Source organism: Numida meleagris, chromosome 5 (assembly GCF_002078875.1).
Source record: "Numida meleagris isolate 19003 breed g44 Domestic line chromosome 5, NumMel1.0, whole genome shotgun sequence".
Taxonomy (NCBI): domain Eukaryota; kingdom Metazoa; phylum Chordata; class Aves; order Galliformes; family Numididae; genus Numida; species Numida meleagris.
The window spans coordinates 65,158,802-65,177,975 of record NC_034413.1 but is presented as its reverse complement, the minus strand read 5'-3'; the positions used below and the strand labels follow the sequence as shown (position 1 = coordinate 65,177,975).

The window sequence follows — 19,174 nt, the reverse complement described above, 5'->3', positions numbered from 1 at the left end:
CTCTGTGGGTCCGCCGGGGACCGCCTGAGAATGTAAACAAGGTGCCTGACAAGCTGGGACAGGGTATCCCCATGAGGCCCAGTGTCCCGTCTGGCATAACACAGCGTCATGGTGCTGCCAGCCCTCACAGGAGTTCCCTCCGAAACTCTCCCAGAGGCTGTGACCGTTACCCCTTCTCCCCCTCTCTGCACTACAAAGTGCTATTTCTCCGACATAAATACACGAATAAATGACATCATCCTTAGAGCCTGCTGTATTAGGCTACCTGCAGAGGGACAGAGAATAATTAATGAGAATTTACCGGTGATAGTGAACGCTGAGGTGAGGGGGCTGGCTGCAAAGGGAAAATGACGTAGAGATAAACGAAGCACTAAAAGCACCAAGAGAAGGGAGAGGGCCGAGGTGCCGCTGCGAGCCCGCTGCCGTGGCAACGCGGTGTAAACGAAGCGCGGCTGGCCGGCCGAGGCACGGGGACAGGGGCCGGTGCCCGGTGCCCGGTGCCCGGTGCCCGCCGCCGCCGTGTGTGGAATCGCCGCCTGGATTTCGTGGTGCCCAGCGAAGGAGGGAGGCTGTGGTGCAAAAAACGCCCTGTGGCCGCTCTGCGGGTTGCTGTGCCTCTTGCCACGCTTCACTGCTGAAATACACGGTAAGGGATGGCTTCAGTCTATTTTACAGAGCCTTTTCAGCTATGATTTTGAAAGTTTTTTTAATACTCAAAAAAGGCAACGTTTGGAGAAGTTCATCATATAACCCTTAACAGGCTCATATAATGGGCCTTCTAATGGATCATCTGCTGTTTAGTGTAAGGACAAATCAAAAGTGCTTGCTTCTACAGCTACTGTTCCACAGGATACTGGTTGTCCTTGGTCTCAGCACTCAACTTTTCTGTTTCCTCCTTTGTAAACCTCTGATGACAGTACTGCCCTGTGTCAGGGTGCACCGTCGTTTGGGATTAGCATCTGTGAAACAACATGCATTCCTCTGTCTCTCTCACACACAGTCACACACTCAAAGTGTCACGCAGAATTGTTATAATTAATCTGGGATAAATGGATGAGTCTCTTGGGAAGGCTGCTGCATGCTGAAGGCATGTTGTGTACTTTTTGCTGATAGAATGAGAAACAAAAGCCAAATTCTTTTGCTGATTAGCAGTAAGTGGCAAAATGCTGCTGAATCCAACAAGAGCTATGTGGGCCATTTGTTTCCACTGACCTCTTTTGTGACTTTGAAGTAGAACCATTCCTGAAGGACAAGGCCCTGAAGGACTCAGAGTTGTTACCTGCCATCTGTTGCATACATCTTACTATTGGCAGCGCTGCAGCATTGAGCTGCTTGCCCATTAGTAGCTTTACCGAGTGCCCTGAGCTCAAGTGCAAAGGAAAAAAGGCATTTATGAAAAGACTAAAAACAGGTATTTATGAGCTAGACAAATAAGCAAACAAACCCAACCCCAAACCATTGCCAGTGGTAGTACCGGTTAGGAATGACTTGAAGTAATATGTATAATGAATGCTGAAAATGTTATTTAGCTCTAATATCTTCTGTATTTTTTAAACTGTGAGATGTTTGCTAAATAATAAAGGCAATGGGAAACATTGTAATGTAGACGGTAGCTGGTAATAATATTTTCTTCTATTCATTTCAATTCACTGTACTTAATTACATTACGTATTCTTGCCACTTGAGAAACAGAAGTCCGTGTTTTTCAGAAAGAGCCCCAAATCCAGAAAAAAAAAAACCCACTGAGATGATTAATTTTAAGAATCTTTTGAGTTTCTTAGTAAAGAGGGTTGATGTGAGCTGCTTTGCAATTACAAAAACAGTCATCACTGAGACTTTGTTGAGATTGCAGCGTACGAGCTGTTTTGTGCTCGGAAAGTTATTGATCTCTTTTGCTAAGGGAAAGTTTTGATCAAATAAACAATTCAGATCTGGGTTGTTAATTATCTTCTAAATGTGACTTGTTGACTTTCTGGTCTGCTGTATGAGGGTGATATCAGGAAAATAATACTGAGAGCTTTCATTTCCTATTCTTCACAGCATATGCTGAATTTTTAGCAATAAAATTTATGTTTGGACTGCTTTGAGTATTTTCAGGATGGAGCATTGGATGTTAAGTTAAACTACAATTTTTTAATAATGTCAAGTACTTTTTAAATACTGCCTTTGTCTCATATAGGATCCCAGAATAATGAAATAGGATCTACTGGTTTGTGCACATGAATTGGAAATCAATTAACAGAACATGTTTTCGGGTTTCAGGACCTTAAAACATCTAAGGACAGTATGTCTGAAAAGCAGAAAATTAAGAGGAGAAGCAAAGAAGGTATCTAACCAATGAAATGAAGTCTGTGAAATGGAATATATGTATCTGGAGAAGAAATAGGACAACATTAACTTGAGATCTTGTCATTTGTTAAAATCAAACATCCACAAGAAAATTTGCAATCAAACTTAGAGTTATTTCTGCCTTTGAAAAACCCCGAGATTTGTTTTGGTTTTAATACTTTTTCTAAAGGAGTTTGTCCACATTTTTTTTTTCTTATATTTCTGTTCTACTGAAATGGGTGATGTAACTGGATTTTTTAAAAGATATTCTTTGCTTTTAAAAGTAGATTAAATTATTATACTTACCAAAATAACTAGAATTATTATAGATTTAGGCATTCAAATGCCTAAAGTTTACAACAAAAAGTATATGTAAGTATTTTACTTAAATGAAATGTGCTCTTTTTTTTTTCCCTAATATATCTCGATAATATTTTAACGGCCAAAATTAAGTATATTTGCTTTGTGTGACTGGTGAGTGAATGCAAACTACTAGTATTCTATGCAATACAGCAATATAAAACTAATCTACTAATGTACTGATGCAGGTTGTGGAGCTGTTGTTGCTCTTCAAAATGCAGATAAGATAATGAAAGAAATTCATGATTCATACAAAGATCTAGGAAAAAATAGGTAAGTAGAATTAATATTTAATTTGTAGCTGAGTATCCAAAAGTGAAGACAAAGCAGGAATTGGTCTGAGCATGAAAAGATTTACTTCATGCCAAATGCTAGATAAAGCTATATGAGTTGCATGGTGTTTCTTTCTTCCCAGTGTCAATCACTGATCCTTGCAGAGGCAGGATATTGCACTACTTGAACTAGTGGTTTGGTACAATATATGGAAATATAATTACGAGAGAAATAACTTACGGTGTATGGTTTCACATCAGTGTTTGACCTAATTAAAAACAGACAATTGTCTCGCATGCAGCTTTAAGATAAAGTAGACTGTATTTTCTACTGCTTTTCAATCAAAGTTTTTTCTTTTTTTCCTTCCTCCCCATATTTGGATTTTCCATTCTTCAGAAACCAGGTGGCAGAAATCTGAGTCTTGTCCATCCAGCCTCTATTCTTGCAGGCAGGCCATAGCGTAGTTTGTAAATGACAAAGGCACACCACCTGGTCTTCAGAATTCTTTTGACATGCTTTCGTGATGATTCATAAAAAATACACGCTGGAAGCAGTCAGTTTTTGTCAGCAAGGGGAAGATGGGCAGTGTGTTTTCCTATTCGTAATGAGCCTTTGTTGTTTGTGATTCACTGTTATTTGTGATCAGTCGCTGGCATAGCAGTTAGATGCTGCTATGATCCTAGATGGATCATAAAAGAGAAAATGCTTTGGCATTCTTGGATCTTACTAGCTTCTTGTTCCTATTATTCTGAAGTTGCATGATTATTTGAACTGAGTAGGCTCCTTCCACTTATTTTCACATTGTATTTTGGTTTTTGTTTTTGCCTTTTAGCCAAATAACACCAGCAGCCAGACTGCAGTCAGATAAACAAGTGGCATGTTGTCAAAGTAAAAAGCAGTTAACATTACAGATGGGACAGCACACCTCTCTACCTTTCTTGCTGAAGAAAGAGAGCAAAAGACACGGCTTTGACTTCAGCTTTCTGCTCCATGTCTCATGCCCAAAATCCAACACTACAAAATCTTTTAAGGATTTCGGTGCCTTCCAGATAATAAAAGCACATATGCAACAAAGTAAGTTCAAATTTAAAAGTCAGAACTTTTCAATAAAGTTAAACATCACTATCAAGTTAGGTGCTAAAGCCTCAGAAGTCCTTTTTCTTCAAACTTTAAATTGTCTTTTTGTTTAATTCTTCATATTAAGTTGGCTTCAGCCATGTTGCCTGACATCTTTAATTATGTGTGTGTGTATTTCGGGAATGAGGGAGATAAAGAAAAGCAATGCTAGAGAACATTAAAAGGAGTTGTTACAATTCCCATTACTCTGTATAATACAACTGACCCCACGTAATGTGCAGTGGAATTCTCAGCAGGGCCAGGATGCCATCTCTTTCACTTTTTTTTCCTCCAACTGGAATTAATTAATTCATAATAGAATTAATTAGCTATTTGTTGAGGTCAGCAAACATCTGAGATTTAGAAGAAATATTTGCTTAAATTATTAGAATAAAATATTTTTATATCACCGTATTTCACTGTGTTTTATAGAAAGTGCAATTGTAGCTTCCCACTTTTTTTGTTATAGCACATTTATAGCGTAGTCCTGCAACCACGCGTTAGACAAATGTCTGCTCCTCAGAACCCTACGGTTTGAAATATTTATATAGTGAAAACTGTAGTCTGTTTAACTTCTCGCTAACATTAATGTGTTTTGATTTTTAAGGGTTAAATATAACAATACTAGAAGACAGGAACAAGAGGTCTGAGGTAAGATGGTATTATGTATAAAACGAAACACAATTAGAAGTTTTATATACTTTGAAAACTTTAAAAGTAGAGATACAAAAGAAGTCTGTGTAGTTTTCTCTGCTTGTTCTTCAGCTTTTCTGATGAACATCAAGTATTTTTATAGATGTTATGATATATATTGAAATAATATTAGTGTTGCATTGGGGATTATTGAGGGCAAAGTGTTGGAAATCTAAAAAGATATAGAACCTCTTAAAATGGAAATACGTAAGTTAATTTTAGGTAGGCGTGTTTTGTATGTTAGACACCTTAGATGCTTAGTTTTGCTGAATTTAAAAACAAAGCAAAGCAATTTTATTGTGTTGATGGGTAATATAAAATTGAAGCCAAATTGAAGAACAGACAAGACATTATGTGATTGATTAAAAAAATATTTAACATGAAATGTTGTGATAAGTGTAAACGGGATTGCTGACAAAAAAGTTTTTATGGTTACTCCTGTACTCGCAGTTGAACTAATGATTTAACATGAGTCAGCGCATTACACCACGTGAGCCTTCCAAGCTGCAGAAGATCAAATTCATTGTATTTAGAAAAAAGAGAATTTGGTCTTTGTAGATATTAATTAATAGTCCTTTCTACTACAGACGCATTAAGTCAGCTGTGTACTTTAGCATACCTACCGCAGAACACAAAAGCGTTCACAGGGAATTCTGACAGAAGTTTGTAAAAAGAGCTATGGGAAAAAAACATTACCAACTGAGGGAAATGTTTAAGAAAAATAATGTAGTTGATGTCAGTGTAATTTGATACAGCTTTATTTCACATCTTAGGCTCTGATGGTTTCTAGAGCTTATCATTTGGGATTTACTGAGCATTCAAACTGAAACCATGCAGGCTAGACAAAGCCTTCTGAACTGTAAATTTCCAAACAGCGCTATTGCTTTTCCTGGCACATTCAAACCTCAGCTTGTCCTTGGAATGCAACAAAAATTTCCTGCAGATTGCAAACTGATGTTGAATATAGACATGCAGATGGGTACTCAGAGCATATGACTGTGTAATTATTTCTCTTGCATTCATTTGCATAAAAGTATACAGCTTATTAGAGCTTAAGTTGTCCTCCTTTCCTGTATAGTAAAAAATAGAAATATTTTCAGAAAATTATTCTCACTGTTCATATGATTAATCACAATAAGATATTTAAATTCTCTTTCAAAGACGTGCAATACCTTTCAAGTAATGGAAGGGGAAGAGGGGAAAGAAGGGAGGGATAATAAAATATATCCTAAACACGACAGGCAATGGCATTAGCTGCCATATTTAAAAAGGGCTTTTTGGTAGCCATCTCTGTGACTTCACTGAAAAAAAATAGTGCAGACTGTGGTATTTTCTAAAAATGCTATTGAGCTGAATCTGTAGCCTATCTGACATGGTTTATGAACATTATAAGTCTACGTTGAACACATGGAAGAGCTACATGTTTAGAGTTACAATAATGACTTTTAAAACTAATAAATAATTTGTAAAAATTGTTTTTTCCACGGATGAAATAGCATTCTGTTACAATATTACAGCTTTTGCTTTTTAAATATTGCTTTCATGAGATCTGGTTCCATTGGGAATGTAATTTCTCCTGTAGTACATTTTGGAGGGTTACATACAAAGGCTTTAAATATCAGCATAGGAGTTGTGCTTTTGTTCACTGAGAGCGCACAGCAAGTAGGAAATTTTGACACAATAAACTACTGACCAGCCTTTGAATTCATATATCAGATGTGCTATACAGCATAAGACATGGTTAATAACTGATGATATTATTTATACAAGTGGCCAAGGCTTATTGTTTTTAAATTACGGATAGTGACTTATGCCTTACAGCAAAGAATCCCACTTTCTGTACTACAACAAAATGAGGAATAATTGTAAATCTGAGAAAAACAATGTATTTTCTCAGTGTTTTGATATTACACTTCATATTAAGTTAAATATAAGAATACGTCAAATCAATACATCAATATATCCTTTTCTGAATTTTTTTTCCTTTACCCATTTCGTTCTTAGTGATTAGATTTTACCTTTATCTGCTGTGTAGTACATTATTAATTTCTTCTTTTAATGGAAATTACAGCTTCATTTGCCACCAGTGACATTTCAGCCTGTAAGAACAATTCATCTTCCTCCTCTAGATGATATTTTTGTCTGTAAGCACACCAAGATCAGAAATATTTTGAATATTATGAACTCTATTTCTCAGCCTATAAAATCAGCTACTAAATTTTATCAGTATCAGTTAGACAATATAGTAAAAAGACATGCTGAAAAGTCTTCAGGTGTGATTGTGGCTACTATTTCTGATAAGTTCACTCCAACAAAGGGCCTGTACTGCTTCAGCAAGAATAAATATTATAAGTACCCCAGTGATAAGAAAGAAGAAATTCAAAACAATTTGAAATGGACAGAAGCTGAGATAGCTGCCAATATGGAAAAGAATGACCAGAAGAAGTCTCAGTTTTCAGTGGCTTGTGAGAATGTAGATATTATGACCCAAGACAGTTTTTGTGATGATAATCTTTTTTACCTGAGCTCAAGTAATACTGTGATAAACTGTGGAATATTTACAGCTCTGTGTCATATGTCAAACAACACAGACCTTTTAAGAGCTGGCAAGAAGGAAGAAAGAGTGGAGAATTCCTATAGAACTGGTATAGAAGAGAATATTACAGAGATGTCGCTGGATTGTAGACCATGTGAAGAGGCTGAGAGTGTACTCTTCATTCTTGGTGATCGTAATTTAGATTCTTCATGTAAAAATGAAGTGATTGAGTCCTGCCATGTCTTTGAAGATCATTCTGTAGCTGCAGTAATTCCTGGAGTAGAAGTGCAAGGTTGTTCTGGAAAACAAACAGAAAATAATGTTTGTCTTCTCAAATTTGAAATGGAAAAAGAAGCAATGTCAGAAGTGACTGCAAAAGGTCAAAGTGAGCTCGTTCCTGTTGTCCATGTTACGTTCCCTGAACAAGAGCCATGTAAGAAACCACACATCGCTAAACATCCTGCCAGAAAAAGGAGCACCATCCGTAGCCTGCCTCCTCATAACAGTCAGAGCTTCAACATTCTTGCTCGCAAAGACAATGACAAATGTGAGATAAAGATGAATAGAAAGAAATGTTCATCAAAATCTAAAATGAGTAGCAAGAGAAGGACACCTGAAGGCTTAGTTGTTTCTGATGAGATTTCCATAAAACATAGTACACAAAAAATGAATGCCAAGAGGCAGATTTTTCCATCTTTGCAACTGCCATGCGTGGAATCTGAGACTTTCCTGAAGTGTCAAAAAAAAATACCTCAAGCCAACAAATGTCATTTTCTTCAGAGTGCTCAGAAACTTAAAAAGCAAAGTTCCTCCTGCAGTTGCAAAAATCTAGTTATCTCAAAGAAACCTGTTACTCCGCTTTCTCTACAATATGCACAATGTGCTTCACATTTTGTACAACTGAAATACAGTGATATGTTCAAGAAAATAAATTCAAATGACAAAGGCCCAGATGTTTATGAAATGTTTGGAACTCCTGTCTATTCCCACATGCGTGAGCTTGACCAACTTGAGAACAGTTTTTACAGAGATGTTTGTTCTGCTCCACCTGGAGGATGCACTGCTTGCACCTGCAGTTCTACCTGCATTAAAAGAAGAGACAGCAGCCGAATAAGAAATACTCAAAAGAGAACACATTGTAAGCCAAAGAAGACCATATCTGGCACTAAACAAAAGCAGAAAGGCTTACGTGCAAACAACAAAAGTATTGAATTGAGTGGTAGCAACACAGAGCAAGATAATGTAATATCTTCTGGTCCAGATTGTCAAATGCAAACTTCAAGTAGCATGACATTGTTTCATGGAGACACAGATGAGCTTTCACAGTCAACCAAGCAAAACAAAATTATTTCAAATTCAAAGTTATCAACTATTAAAGAAGCCTCTTTGGAGCAGTCTCCAGACAGTCAGGATCTATCCAACCATCAGATAGCTGCTTCCTGTAGCCAGGATCAGCTCAGTGATAAAGACCACACAGAATGTGCTGCTCTAAGTAACAGTTTGTTAACAGCAGACCAGAACATTTGTGTACCCCCATACAGAGTGGATATGAATGACTTCAAAGGCCTGGAATCAGAACACGCCTCCTTAGAGACTGTAAATCAAGGAGAAGCATTGCCCTTTTCAGATAGACTGGACTGTCAATTCCTTACAAAACAATTATGTCACAGTTGGGCATACACACCTCAAAACAGTATTTTGGCAAATGAATTCACTCAGCCTCCAGTGATTCCGACAACAAGTGTTACAAGCCCCCATTTCCAGACAAGTGGAAACATTTTGTCTTGGGCAGGTGATAAGGATGTAACTGATGAGTTGCTTTGTTGTCTGGCTGCAGAATTGCTTATGCTTGAAGAAAAAGACATCCACTCTTCAAGAACAAAATACACAGGTTCTAAAATGCAGAATACCTATACTAAAGAAGAAGGAAATACAATGAACAGAGATGGAGAAATAGTAGATAAAGATCTAGAGAAGGTAATATTAAATTTTTGTAACTTGATTGCTCCTTTAAGTGGTGCTTCAACAGAGTGTTGGATGAAAGATGAGTCTGCATGTTAACTAAATAATCAGTGCTTAACTAAAGTACAGGTAATATGCGCTCATTAATGGTCAAGTCTCTTTTCCTTGGGCCAGATGCCCACTGGGTCATCCAGTGTTCAGCTGAGGATACTGATGTTAGATGCTGCCTGTCTGACATGAGCCAGATGGTACTTAGGCTTGACTGACATTGCCAGGAAGACTTAGATGCTGGATCAAGTTAAACTGAGAAATTATAGTGAAAAAAGGGAGAGGCTTTTTTAATTGGTTTAACTACAAGTATTGGCTTATCACGGCTGTTTAAGTAATGTTTAATTAAGCTTCAAGTTCAGAAGGCTTGGTTGGATTCTGGCTCTCACTCAGTGAAGAACCTTCATCTACTAATGAGCTTACCTACCAGTACTGCTTCTCCTTTACCCTCTTAGATTTTTCTCTATTTAAATTAAAAATTTACAAGGACAATTAATTCACTACATTTTGATTCCTTATGTTTCTGCAAACACAGATGCCAATTACACGTGCATTAACAAGGTGGATATTATTTCCACCTTATTTTCCTTATTATTATCCCATTCTAGGGATCTGTGGCTGGGCACAGTAATTATTGTCTTTTTTGAAGCAGTCTTCTTCTTTTGAATTCCCATTCAAATTGATTTCACGAGGCTTGGATTATATGTTACCTAGGGCAAATTAATTGTCACATTCACCCTTAAGCTTAGCAAACTCTAGCTATATGACCAAAAAATAAAATAAAATAGTAAGCCAATATATATCCTTTTCTTTCAAGTGTTCCTTCAGCCTGGCTTGCTTTCAATGGCAAAAAAAGATGGCATGCTGTAATCTTCAGATCGTGCACTATGGGGATACATACTTGCAAATATTTCTGTAGTCTTAGGTAGTGTAGCCAGCCATTGATGTTCCAGGCAAATATTATATATATATAAATCTGTAGAAAAGGTTCGTGCCAGGTGAAAGTTACTTTCTATTAAAAAGTAGTGATAATATGAGGCCTCGTTTTTCCTTTCTTTCTCCCCACACTAACCATCATGTTCCAAGCAGAGTTACAGAAAAGCCTTTTTGGCTTCAAGTGAAGAAAGTGGACTGCTAAACTTTGATGAATCTATTCAAGTACCAGGAAGCAATTTAAATAACAAGGATACTATCATGTGGACAAGAGGTGAAGTCCTTGGAAAGGGAGCCTATGGCACAGTAAGTTTTAAGTATCAGTATGCTAAGAGATGTGCTCCTCATTTCTGAGCTACATCTTACCTTATAAATGACTACTTCCTTATTCAACAAATAACTTTAATATTTTGTATTATACCGTGAGACATGAAACATGGCAAAAACAAAAATAGAATTCAAAATAAGTAATCATACACTTTAATTCATGTTTCATTTTAATAAATGCTAGTTTCATTGTAGGTATACTGCGGTCTGACAAACCAGGGACAATTAATAGCTGTAAAGCAGATTGTTTTGGATACGTCAGATCAGCTGACTACAGAAAAGGAGTATCAGAAGCTGCATGAGGAAGTTGACCTTCTGAAGACACTGAAGCATGTCAATATTGTAACTTATTTAGGAACTTGTCTGGAAGACAACATCTTAAGTATTTTCATGGAGTTTGTTCCTGGTGGCTCAATTTCCAGTATTCTTAATCGTTTTGGTCCATTGCCAGAAACCGTCCTTTGTAAATACACAAAACAAATTCTAGAAGGGGTTGCATATTTACATGACAATTGTGTAGTACATAGAGATATCAAGGGCAATAATGTTATGCTTATGCCAAATGGAATAGTAAAGCTGATTGACTTTGGCTGTGCCCGCCGTTTAGCTTGGGTAAGCTTCAGCGGCACACACAGCGAGATGCTCAAGTCTGTGCATGGGACTCCATATTGGATGGCACCAGAAGTTATCAATGAATCTGGATATGGGAGGAAATCAGACATCTGGAGTGTTGGCTGCACTGTATTTGAGATGGCAACAGGAAAACCACCGCTGGCTTCCATGGACAGGATAGCAGCCATGTTCTATATTGGAGCCCACAGAGGACTGATGCCTTCCCTACCTGATCGATTCTCTGGAACTGCAGTGGACTTCGTCCATGCATGCTTAACCAGGTATGTAGTTTTTTAACCGAAAGAGAGAAATGAAGTTAGTTTATATAGTGGAGATTGTTCATGGGAGGTTAGATTACCTCTTAAATGATACATAAGTCTGTGTAGAAGAACTTACTGTAAATTCTTAGGTTTTAAAATATTTCGGGAAAGCCATTAAATAACAGTGTACATAAAAGAGATTTACTGTCCATAATGATATTTTAAAAAGTCACAAATTCCTTTTCCTGTAGGCTTTCTACCCAGCATTTGCTTTTCCTGTAATTTTCACGCACAAACATGTTTTAGACAAATGCTGGATAATTTTCTTTGACCTGCCTCACTGTTTCAATATCCACTGGCTGAGTCTGGCCTGAGTCTAGCAGGTTGTTTTGAGGACAGTATTCTAAATGAAAGAGCTTTCACATAATTCTTGTCTCCTGCAGCAGAAATTCTGTTGTCACTGCCAGTACAGGAAATGCATATTTAGTAGAAACATAAAGTTCTCTATAGTTAAAACAAACAAGCATTCGCCCATTGTAAGAATTATTCCTGTGGTGCTTATTTCATTTTAAATACAAGTCTTGTCCTGGACTTATACATGGACTATCCATTTCAAGAGATAAGTTCCTGATGCCCACAGGTGGTCTCTGTGAAATTAATAGCGAATAAATAAATTAATAGCAAATAAATAGCAGCCTTTTACATGTATCTGAAGATCAGATTTTGGCACTAGGGGGAAGTGAGCATGGCAGTGGCCTTGGAGGCAGGAAGCATGAATTCTAATCTTTGGATTAGAATTGTTATGACATTGTTCTATGTGAACTGTGTAACAATAACCAGAAAAACTGTTGTTGGTAAATAGCAACATATATACTTTGACTTCAAGAAAACAGTAGTTAGAAGGAATTGTTTAGTTAGAAGGAAGTACACAGGTAGAGTTTTTAATACAGTATTTACCTTATAAAACAAATAAAAACGAAACAACCACCACCAGCAAAAAACAAACAAAAAACCCATGTGCATCTGTAGTGGCAAAATTTTAACATATCATCTCACCATTCCTCAAATATAAATGACTCCTTCATTTCTCTCTTTCCCATTAGTTTATTATTTAAGAAATCAGCATTATTCTTTTTCCTGTTTTGTTTTTCAAAAAAGGCCAAACGAAGGGTTGAAAAGACCCAAACTCCTTAGCTCTAGAAATACTGTAATTCCAAATGGCCTTGTTAACATGTATTATGTTGATTGGAGATGACAGAATAGACTGACAGACACAAATCACATTCCTTAAATACATTTTTGGTGCACCTGAAACAGCCAAATGTACAGAATTAGAATTCTATGTTTTGGAAAGATTTTAGTGGAGGAATGATTTTTGTAATAAATTACTTCACTTTTATAAGTCATAAATGCCAACTATATCTTCCCATAAATTCTGCCCTTCTCACTCTCAGCCTTATAAAAAACAAAACCAAACAAAATACAAACCTGAAAAGGACTAATCACTTGAGAAATAAGAAAAAGAAATGGCTTAGTATGCATTTAGATTTTACAAATAATTACATGCTATCCATGCACATCCATTTTTTGTACTGATTTTTCAAATCCTTAATGCAGAGATCAACATGAACGCCCTTCTGCTCTGCAGTTGTTGGACCATCCCTTTGTGAAAGGAAGACAGTGAATTGTTCAGAACTCTTGTCCAGTGAGTATACATTTTCTATTATGAAAAATATTTCCAATTGTGAAAAATATCAGAAGGAACTGAAGTTAAAAGTAACAGCAGAACATACTACAGATCGGTAGTGGAGGCAGTAAGTCTATTTTTAGACAGTGCTTAACGCTTTTTTTGCCATATCTGTACTCACTGGAATGGGCATTCATTCACTATGAACACAAGGCCACACATTTTGTTGTTTCTGAGGAGGTTCTAGAAGGAAGAAAACCCACTATCACCAGCACATGACAAGTAAGGTAAGTTGGGAGTGCCAATTTTCTGTAAAAACCTATGGAACGTGAATGGTACCAGCAGAAAGCTTCATGGATGCAGAAAGCTTTGTGAAAGCTCTACTCAAACTCATAGATCTGAGTCTTCAAATGTGTTTGTGAAGATCCTGTTGAAACTCCAAACCATGCAATTATATTGGCATAAAACATACTGAAGTAGTTGTTCAGTTAGATGGGCCTTTTAATTGTAGCTAGTGAATAAAAAAAAACTAGGTTGTATCTTCATTAAGCTAAAATCAAGGTAGTTTCTTAGTCTCTCTATAATTATGTATTTGAGATTTGAGACCATCTTTTTTTAACAATGCATGCCATTTTATGGACAGTTTTGGGTTACAGATGGGTTGAGGTTGGAAGGGACAGCTGGAGATGGTGTATTCCAACTGCACTGCTTATGGCAGAGCTGACAGATGCAGGTTGCTCAGTTACTTGTCCTTTGGCTTTTGAGTATCACCAAGGATGGAAACTCCATAGCTCCTTTAGGCAGCGTGTTCCAGTGTTCAAATATCCTCAGACTGAAAATAAAATATTTGAGCAGACTGTCTTCTAATTCAAGTTGTGCCCACTTTTTATTGTCCCGCCACTGGATAACACAGTGGAGTCTAGCTCTATCTGCTTGACTGCCCCTCATCAGGAACTGATACACACTGATAGGATTCTGTGAGCTGCCTGCCTTCTTCAATCCAAGTGATGTGCTGTAATTCTCAAACTTCTGTTTGGTGATACAGAGCAGCAGAAGCATAGGAGCATTACCTTTCTCTTGTTTGCAAAGGCTGTAAGGTGCCATTTGAATCACTAGAGAAACTACTGCTAATTTTCAACATCCTTTACCTGAAACAGGAGGGTAAATTTTATTCTGAGACTTGAGCTATTATGAGAAACACTTGAGTGAGCACCACGTAGATGACATACAACAGTCTCGGTCTGTACCATTTTACAGGTAGTTATACTAACTAGCATCTAACCTACTACTAACAGAATGTAATTAAAATAAATTTGAAAAATGTTATCATACATCGATATAAGATGCAGGCATTAGCATTTAGATTGTCCTCTTTCTGATGGGGCTTCCTTCCCCGTATAGTTAAGATTCTGGGGGAATAAGACACAAAATGTGATGAGCTTTATGACCCTGTGAGCAGCTAGGTTCTAGGAAGAAATGCAGCAAAACTCAGCCCTTGAACTTTTAAGGGCTGAGCCCCCAAGTTAAAGGCCCTGACTTCTGCACCAGTAGCAATATCAAAAATGGGTATTTCACAAAATGGAAGGAAGGAAAGCAATAAAATGTTGGTTTATATAAGATCAACTTTCTGCAGAGCATTAAACATTTCAGTTACTTAAATAGCTTTTTAATCTTACTTTATTCCAGTAGCCTGATTTCAGAGAGCTATTTGGTCTAAATTTCATAAAAATGAGGAGAAATCAGTACTTCTAGCAAAATTCTTTATTAATAGTTTTTGTAGGTATGATGTCACATAACAATGACAGAACATCATGCCAGTATAAAGAGAAATCTTAGCATTACAGAAATCTTCAAAGTTTAAACAGTTATCAGTCCCACTTTGAGGAATACCAGCTGGTTCTCCTGTCAAAATCCATGGTAACTTGAGCATCTTCACATTAAAGTACCTTGCAGAATAAAGGTAGGAGCCCTGGCACATGAACTCAGGTAGGCTGTACATAATTCCATAATGTATATTAATTCTTCTTAGATTAGTGTCTCCAAAAAAGCTGCAAAGTAAACATGAGTTTTTACTTAGCATGAAGTGATACTGAAATGAGCAGGGAAAGAGTAGGAATGCTTTAAAGACATGCAATTAATTAAAAATTTTCAGAGCTGTGAACCTTCCTTCTTACGCACATCTTATATGCAAAACTAACATCTTCTGTTGAAGACTGGGTTCTCTACTATTCATGTTAACAACTGTTATTTAGAGTTTAAATGTCATGTTTAGTTCAGCTAATTAAACTGAAGTTGACTCACAAAAAAAAAAAGTGTTAAAGTTTGTAAAACCTGAGCCTGACAATTTTACCAAAACGTGAAAGTGAATTTTTGCTTTTGTTTAACCAGATTTAGAAAAGGAGATTGTTGTCTAATGCCAGTGCTTGCAACAAAGATTCTTTCACCTTAAGCCTGCTTCAGAACAGGAGATATGTGACTGCGTATCAGCCCCGTGCTCAGCACAGCTAAACAAAAAATGGTGTTGATTTAGGGCATCTGGGGTAGCTCAGCTGGGTCTGGCAAAGTAGAATATTCTACAGACAAGTCTGACAACTGCATATTTTGTACTTAAGGAGATTATACATTTTCCACATCAGAATCCAGATAATTCAGATAACTTGTTAATAAGGAGAAAAGTTGAAAAACCTTAAGTTTTTTTTTTTTTTTTTAAATGAAGAGTGACTCTGAAAAGGGACACACTTGCCCTATTATTTATTGTATTTAAGGAGAGCAAGCTTTTTTTTTTTTTTTTTTTTTTTAAAAGAAGAGTGACTCTGAAAAGGGACACACTTGCCCTATTATTTATTGTATTTAAGGAGAGCAAGCTTTTTTTTTTTTTTTTTTTTTTAAAATAGCACAGTACTCATTCCTAAAACCGTGGGCCAGAAGCAAGATAGCAATGAAGAATGCATTATAAAGCCTGCAGGCCACCAGGCAGCAGGTCCAGCTATGCTGTAACGCAAAGATTCCTCAACGTTTGGAGTTAAAATTCAAGCATGTCCCTTTACCATTTCAGAGGATACCTAATATTTATTCTATGCAATAACATTTAAAGCTCTGAGCTGTCACTCAGGAAAAAGTTAGCCTTCTTAAGACTTGCCAACCCAACTATTCTGCACTGGTCTTGAAACTACAGACACCAATGACAAAGTATTCCTCTCAAAATACATGCACTGACCTTTTCCTCAAGGACACAGACATCAAGCCCAGAAAACCCACGATCTTTAAGATTCAGGGTCAAAATTATCATCATCTTGCACACCTTTCTCACAAAGTTCAGCAGAAACTGGTGCTATTTGCTACAGCCCTATCTCAACTCCAGTTCTTGCATACAAGATAAAAAGATCAAAAGCTCTCCTGAGGAAATGACTGCAGCCCTCAGAGCAGACTGTCTTTTCTCCCCTAATTCCCAAAAGGAACTCATGCCATGAGGCAGCTTCAGAAAGTGAGGTTTACAGGTATCGCCAAAACAGCCTCTGAACTATAGCAAGAAAACTGGTATAGTTTGGAGAAACATAGAGGAATCAAAACCAAGCACTTCCAACTTTTGAGATTAAAGAGTACTGATTTAGGTTCGCTCTGTCCACCTCTGCAGGATATTCCTACTCCAGGAATGTCATTCCCTGCAGCAGCATGAGAGAGAACTTCTGGCTCCCACCCCCCAAAGTGTAAGGAGTTAAACATTTCAGAGAAGGGAAGGATTAATTAGCTCATTTTAGAATAACTTGAAAGCCTTTTAAGACATTATTTTTAGAGCTCAGTATCAGAATGTGTATTTACAACTGCAATTAAAGCAAACACATTGTTTCCTCAATTCCCTTTACACAAAGAGGACTGGGAACCTTTCCACCCATAAGTCTTACAAGAAGGTTCCTGTCACTCCCCTCTTCCCCTCCCACTTTCCTCCCCCCAGCCATGAAAATAACAAGAAACAAAGCAGTATCAATCATGGCCAATCCCTTTACAATGAAATTACACACAGGCAGGATGAGGGAACAGTTACACGCATCTCTTCAGATGCCATAAAACATCTAGAATTCACCTTTGTAGTGTGCAAATACTATTTACCATGTGTTCCTAAACCTGAGCACCATACAGTGAAGGAAACAAAGGAAATAAATTATACTTCAAATTTACAGTAATTCACTATTTGATTGATTTAATGGAAAATAGTGTTCTTGCCAATAACAAAAAGGGATATTTGCGTCTACAAATGAAGTTGGAAAATTGAACATAGGAAATGGGATAATTTCTGCACAATAGAGGTGAGGTAGGGAATTTTATTGAAAATACGTTTTTTTTTTTTTACAAGTTCTTAGAAATAAAGTTCTCTAATCTCACACAAATGTCTGTACCTCAAAAATTCAGCTATGCTAATATGAAACATTTATATTTACAGTTTGCCAAAAGAATATACAGGACTGCCGGTTTATGCAAATACCGAAGTACCAGATCACAGTGAGATACATAATTTCAGCACTTCCACCAGTAGGAACAGAACTAAGATTCAACATACAAAAGAATCTCACTATTCTCTAAGCCTCCTATCTCACAAAAAGGGAAGATTTTTAATAGTGTTGTAGCAAGGTCTCCACTATTACTTCATTTTACAAATTACATAAATGCATGTACTCAAATTTACAACAAAGAAACCCTGTAATCAGTGAGGAACAGAATAATAGTGTTGTCATTAGCCTTTTATTGCATTTATTCAGTCATTCACTTGTGAGGCTGATGCTGATCCCATTAATTTTCACTCATTCCAAACACTTTACCCAAGCTGAAATTCATACAGCTCACTGATGTGCAGTGGGCTTCAGCCAGGGAACATTAGTGGCATCTTGTTGCGTATCCTCTCCCTCCCTCTCATCCTTTACTACCACCACACCAAATTTAGTTTCAAACACAAAGACAAATACAGTTTCACATATTTACAGTTGCATTGAAAACCAAAACCAATGAATTTTATGGACTTTTTTTTTTTAAACAGAGAAACCAAGAATCAGTTTGGATCTCAATGTAGCATAGCAACATTTTGTCCACAAAAATTCACAATTTCCTAGAATCAAAATAGGAAAGTTCTTTTGAATCAGCACCTTAAGATGAAGACCTATGCTCTTTTCCAATTTGTATTAGACAGGCACTAGTTATCATCCAGACATTTAACTGAAACTCATGACAGTAATTGCTATATTTACATTACAATGTATTGCTTATCCAAAGTGGCTGTGTAAGATGCATTTCATGGCACAGCTATTGAAACAGACTCGAAAAAAAATTAGCGTAGTGCTTTGAAGACAAATTAAGACAATTTACTGCTCTTCCATCCATCTGCCCAAACTGTTGTCTAGGACAGTATATAACCCAGATTACATTTGTTATAAATTGGATCTAATAGTAGAGCTGAGATGGAAAGGAAACAGACTATAAAAAGGATAGAAAATACTCAACAATGCAGAAATGTAACAAAGAGTTTAAATACATTCTGAATGTAGAAAAATAACCAAGTTGGTACACATAATATAGCTTTGCATTTTCTACATGGGCCAAGATTTAAGCTTAGATTTAGCAGAGAAGATACTATTGGGTTTCCATTTAAATATCCCTTAAGCGTAAAAATAGCATCCATAGTTCAAATAAAACTTATTCAAGTAATTACAAGCATTTGCATTACTGGAAACGGAGTATTACATAGTAATTGATATGCCTGTAGTTACCTAACACAGCAACTACCAAATGGGTAGATATCGAACAGTTTGATCATTTAAAGCAAGCTGTAGTAACAACTGAAAGGGCTATGCTTCAGATGTAGCATCTGAGACTTGCATTATTACACAAGCACTAGCTGAATGAGGTGGCTTAGCAAAAGCTTATTTCACATCATTATCACTTCTAAATTAAAACAGATCATTACAAACTGGCTGTTGCTACCATATACTGAGTTTGTGTTGAGGTACTTCATAGCTTATGAGTAGTTTTGAGTAACAACCCAAAAGTTAG

At 36.8% G+C, this 19,174-nt stretch overlaps 2 protein-coding genes across 11 annotated transcripts in view; one reads left to right on the top strand and one right to left on the bottom strand.

Annotated features, from left to right (window-relative positions):
- The window catches only part of MAP3K19 (mitogen-activated protein kinase kinase kinase 19), a 34,159-nt gene continuing 15,500 nt past the window's right edge, over nt 516-19,174 (top strand). For both annotated transcript variants that reach the window (XM_021397924.1, XM_021397925.1), the window contains exons 1-9: nt 516-646; nt 2,263-2,326; nt 2,877-2,961; nt 3,794-4,035; nt 4,685-4,728; nt 6,842-9,283; nt 10,406-10,555; nt 10,772-11,469; nt 13,066-13,153. In XM_021397924.1, coding sequence (XP_021253599.1) covers nt 2,287-2,326; nt 2,877-2,961; nt 3,794-4,035; nt 4,685-4,728; nt 6,842-9,283; nt 10,406-10,555; nt 10,772-11,469; nt 13,066-13,132 — 3,768 coding nt within the window. In that variant the 5' untranslated portion in view covers nt 516-646; nt 2,263-2,286 and the 3' untranslated portion in view covers nt 13,133-13,153. The remainder of the gene's footprint in view (nt 647-2,262; nt 2,327-2,876; nt 2,962-3,793; nt 4,036-4,684; nt 4,729-6,841; nt 9,284-10,405; nt 10,556-10,771; nt 11,470-13,065; nt 13,154-19,174) is intronic.
- The window catches only part of CCNT2 (cyclin T2), a 28,816-nt gene continuing 24,523 nt past the window's right edge, over nt 14,882-19,174 (bottom strand). For 7 of the 9 annotated variants that reach the window (XR_002439139.1, XM_021397937.1, XM_021397938.1 and 4 more), the window contains one exon: nt 16,001-19,174. This exon is cut by the window's right edge. The gene's annotated coding sequence lies outside the window, so the exon portion shown is untranslated. Of the gene's footprint in view, nt 15,184-16,000 lie in introns of those variants that run through there. The other 2 variants (XR_002439137.1, XR_002439138.1) reach the window with 1 other exon arrangement.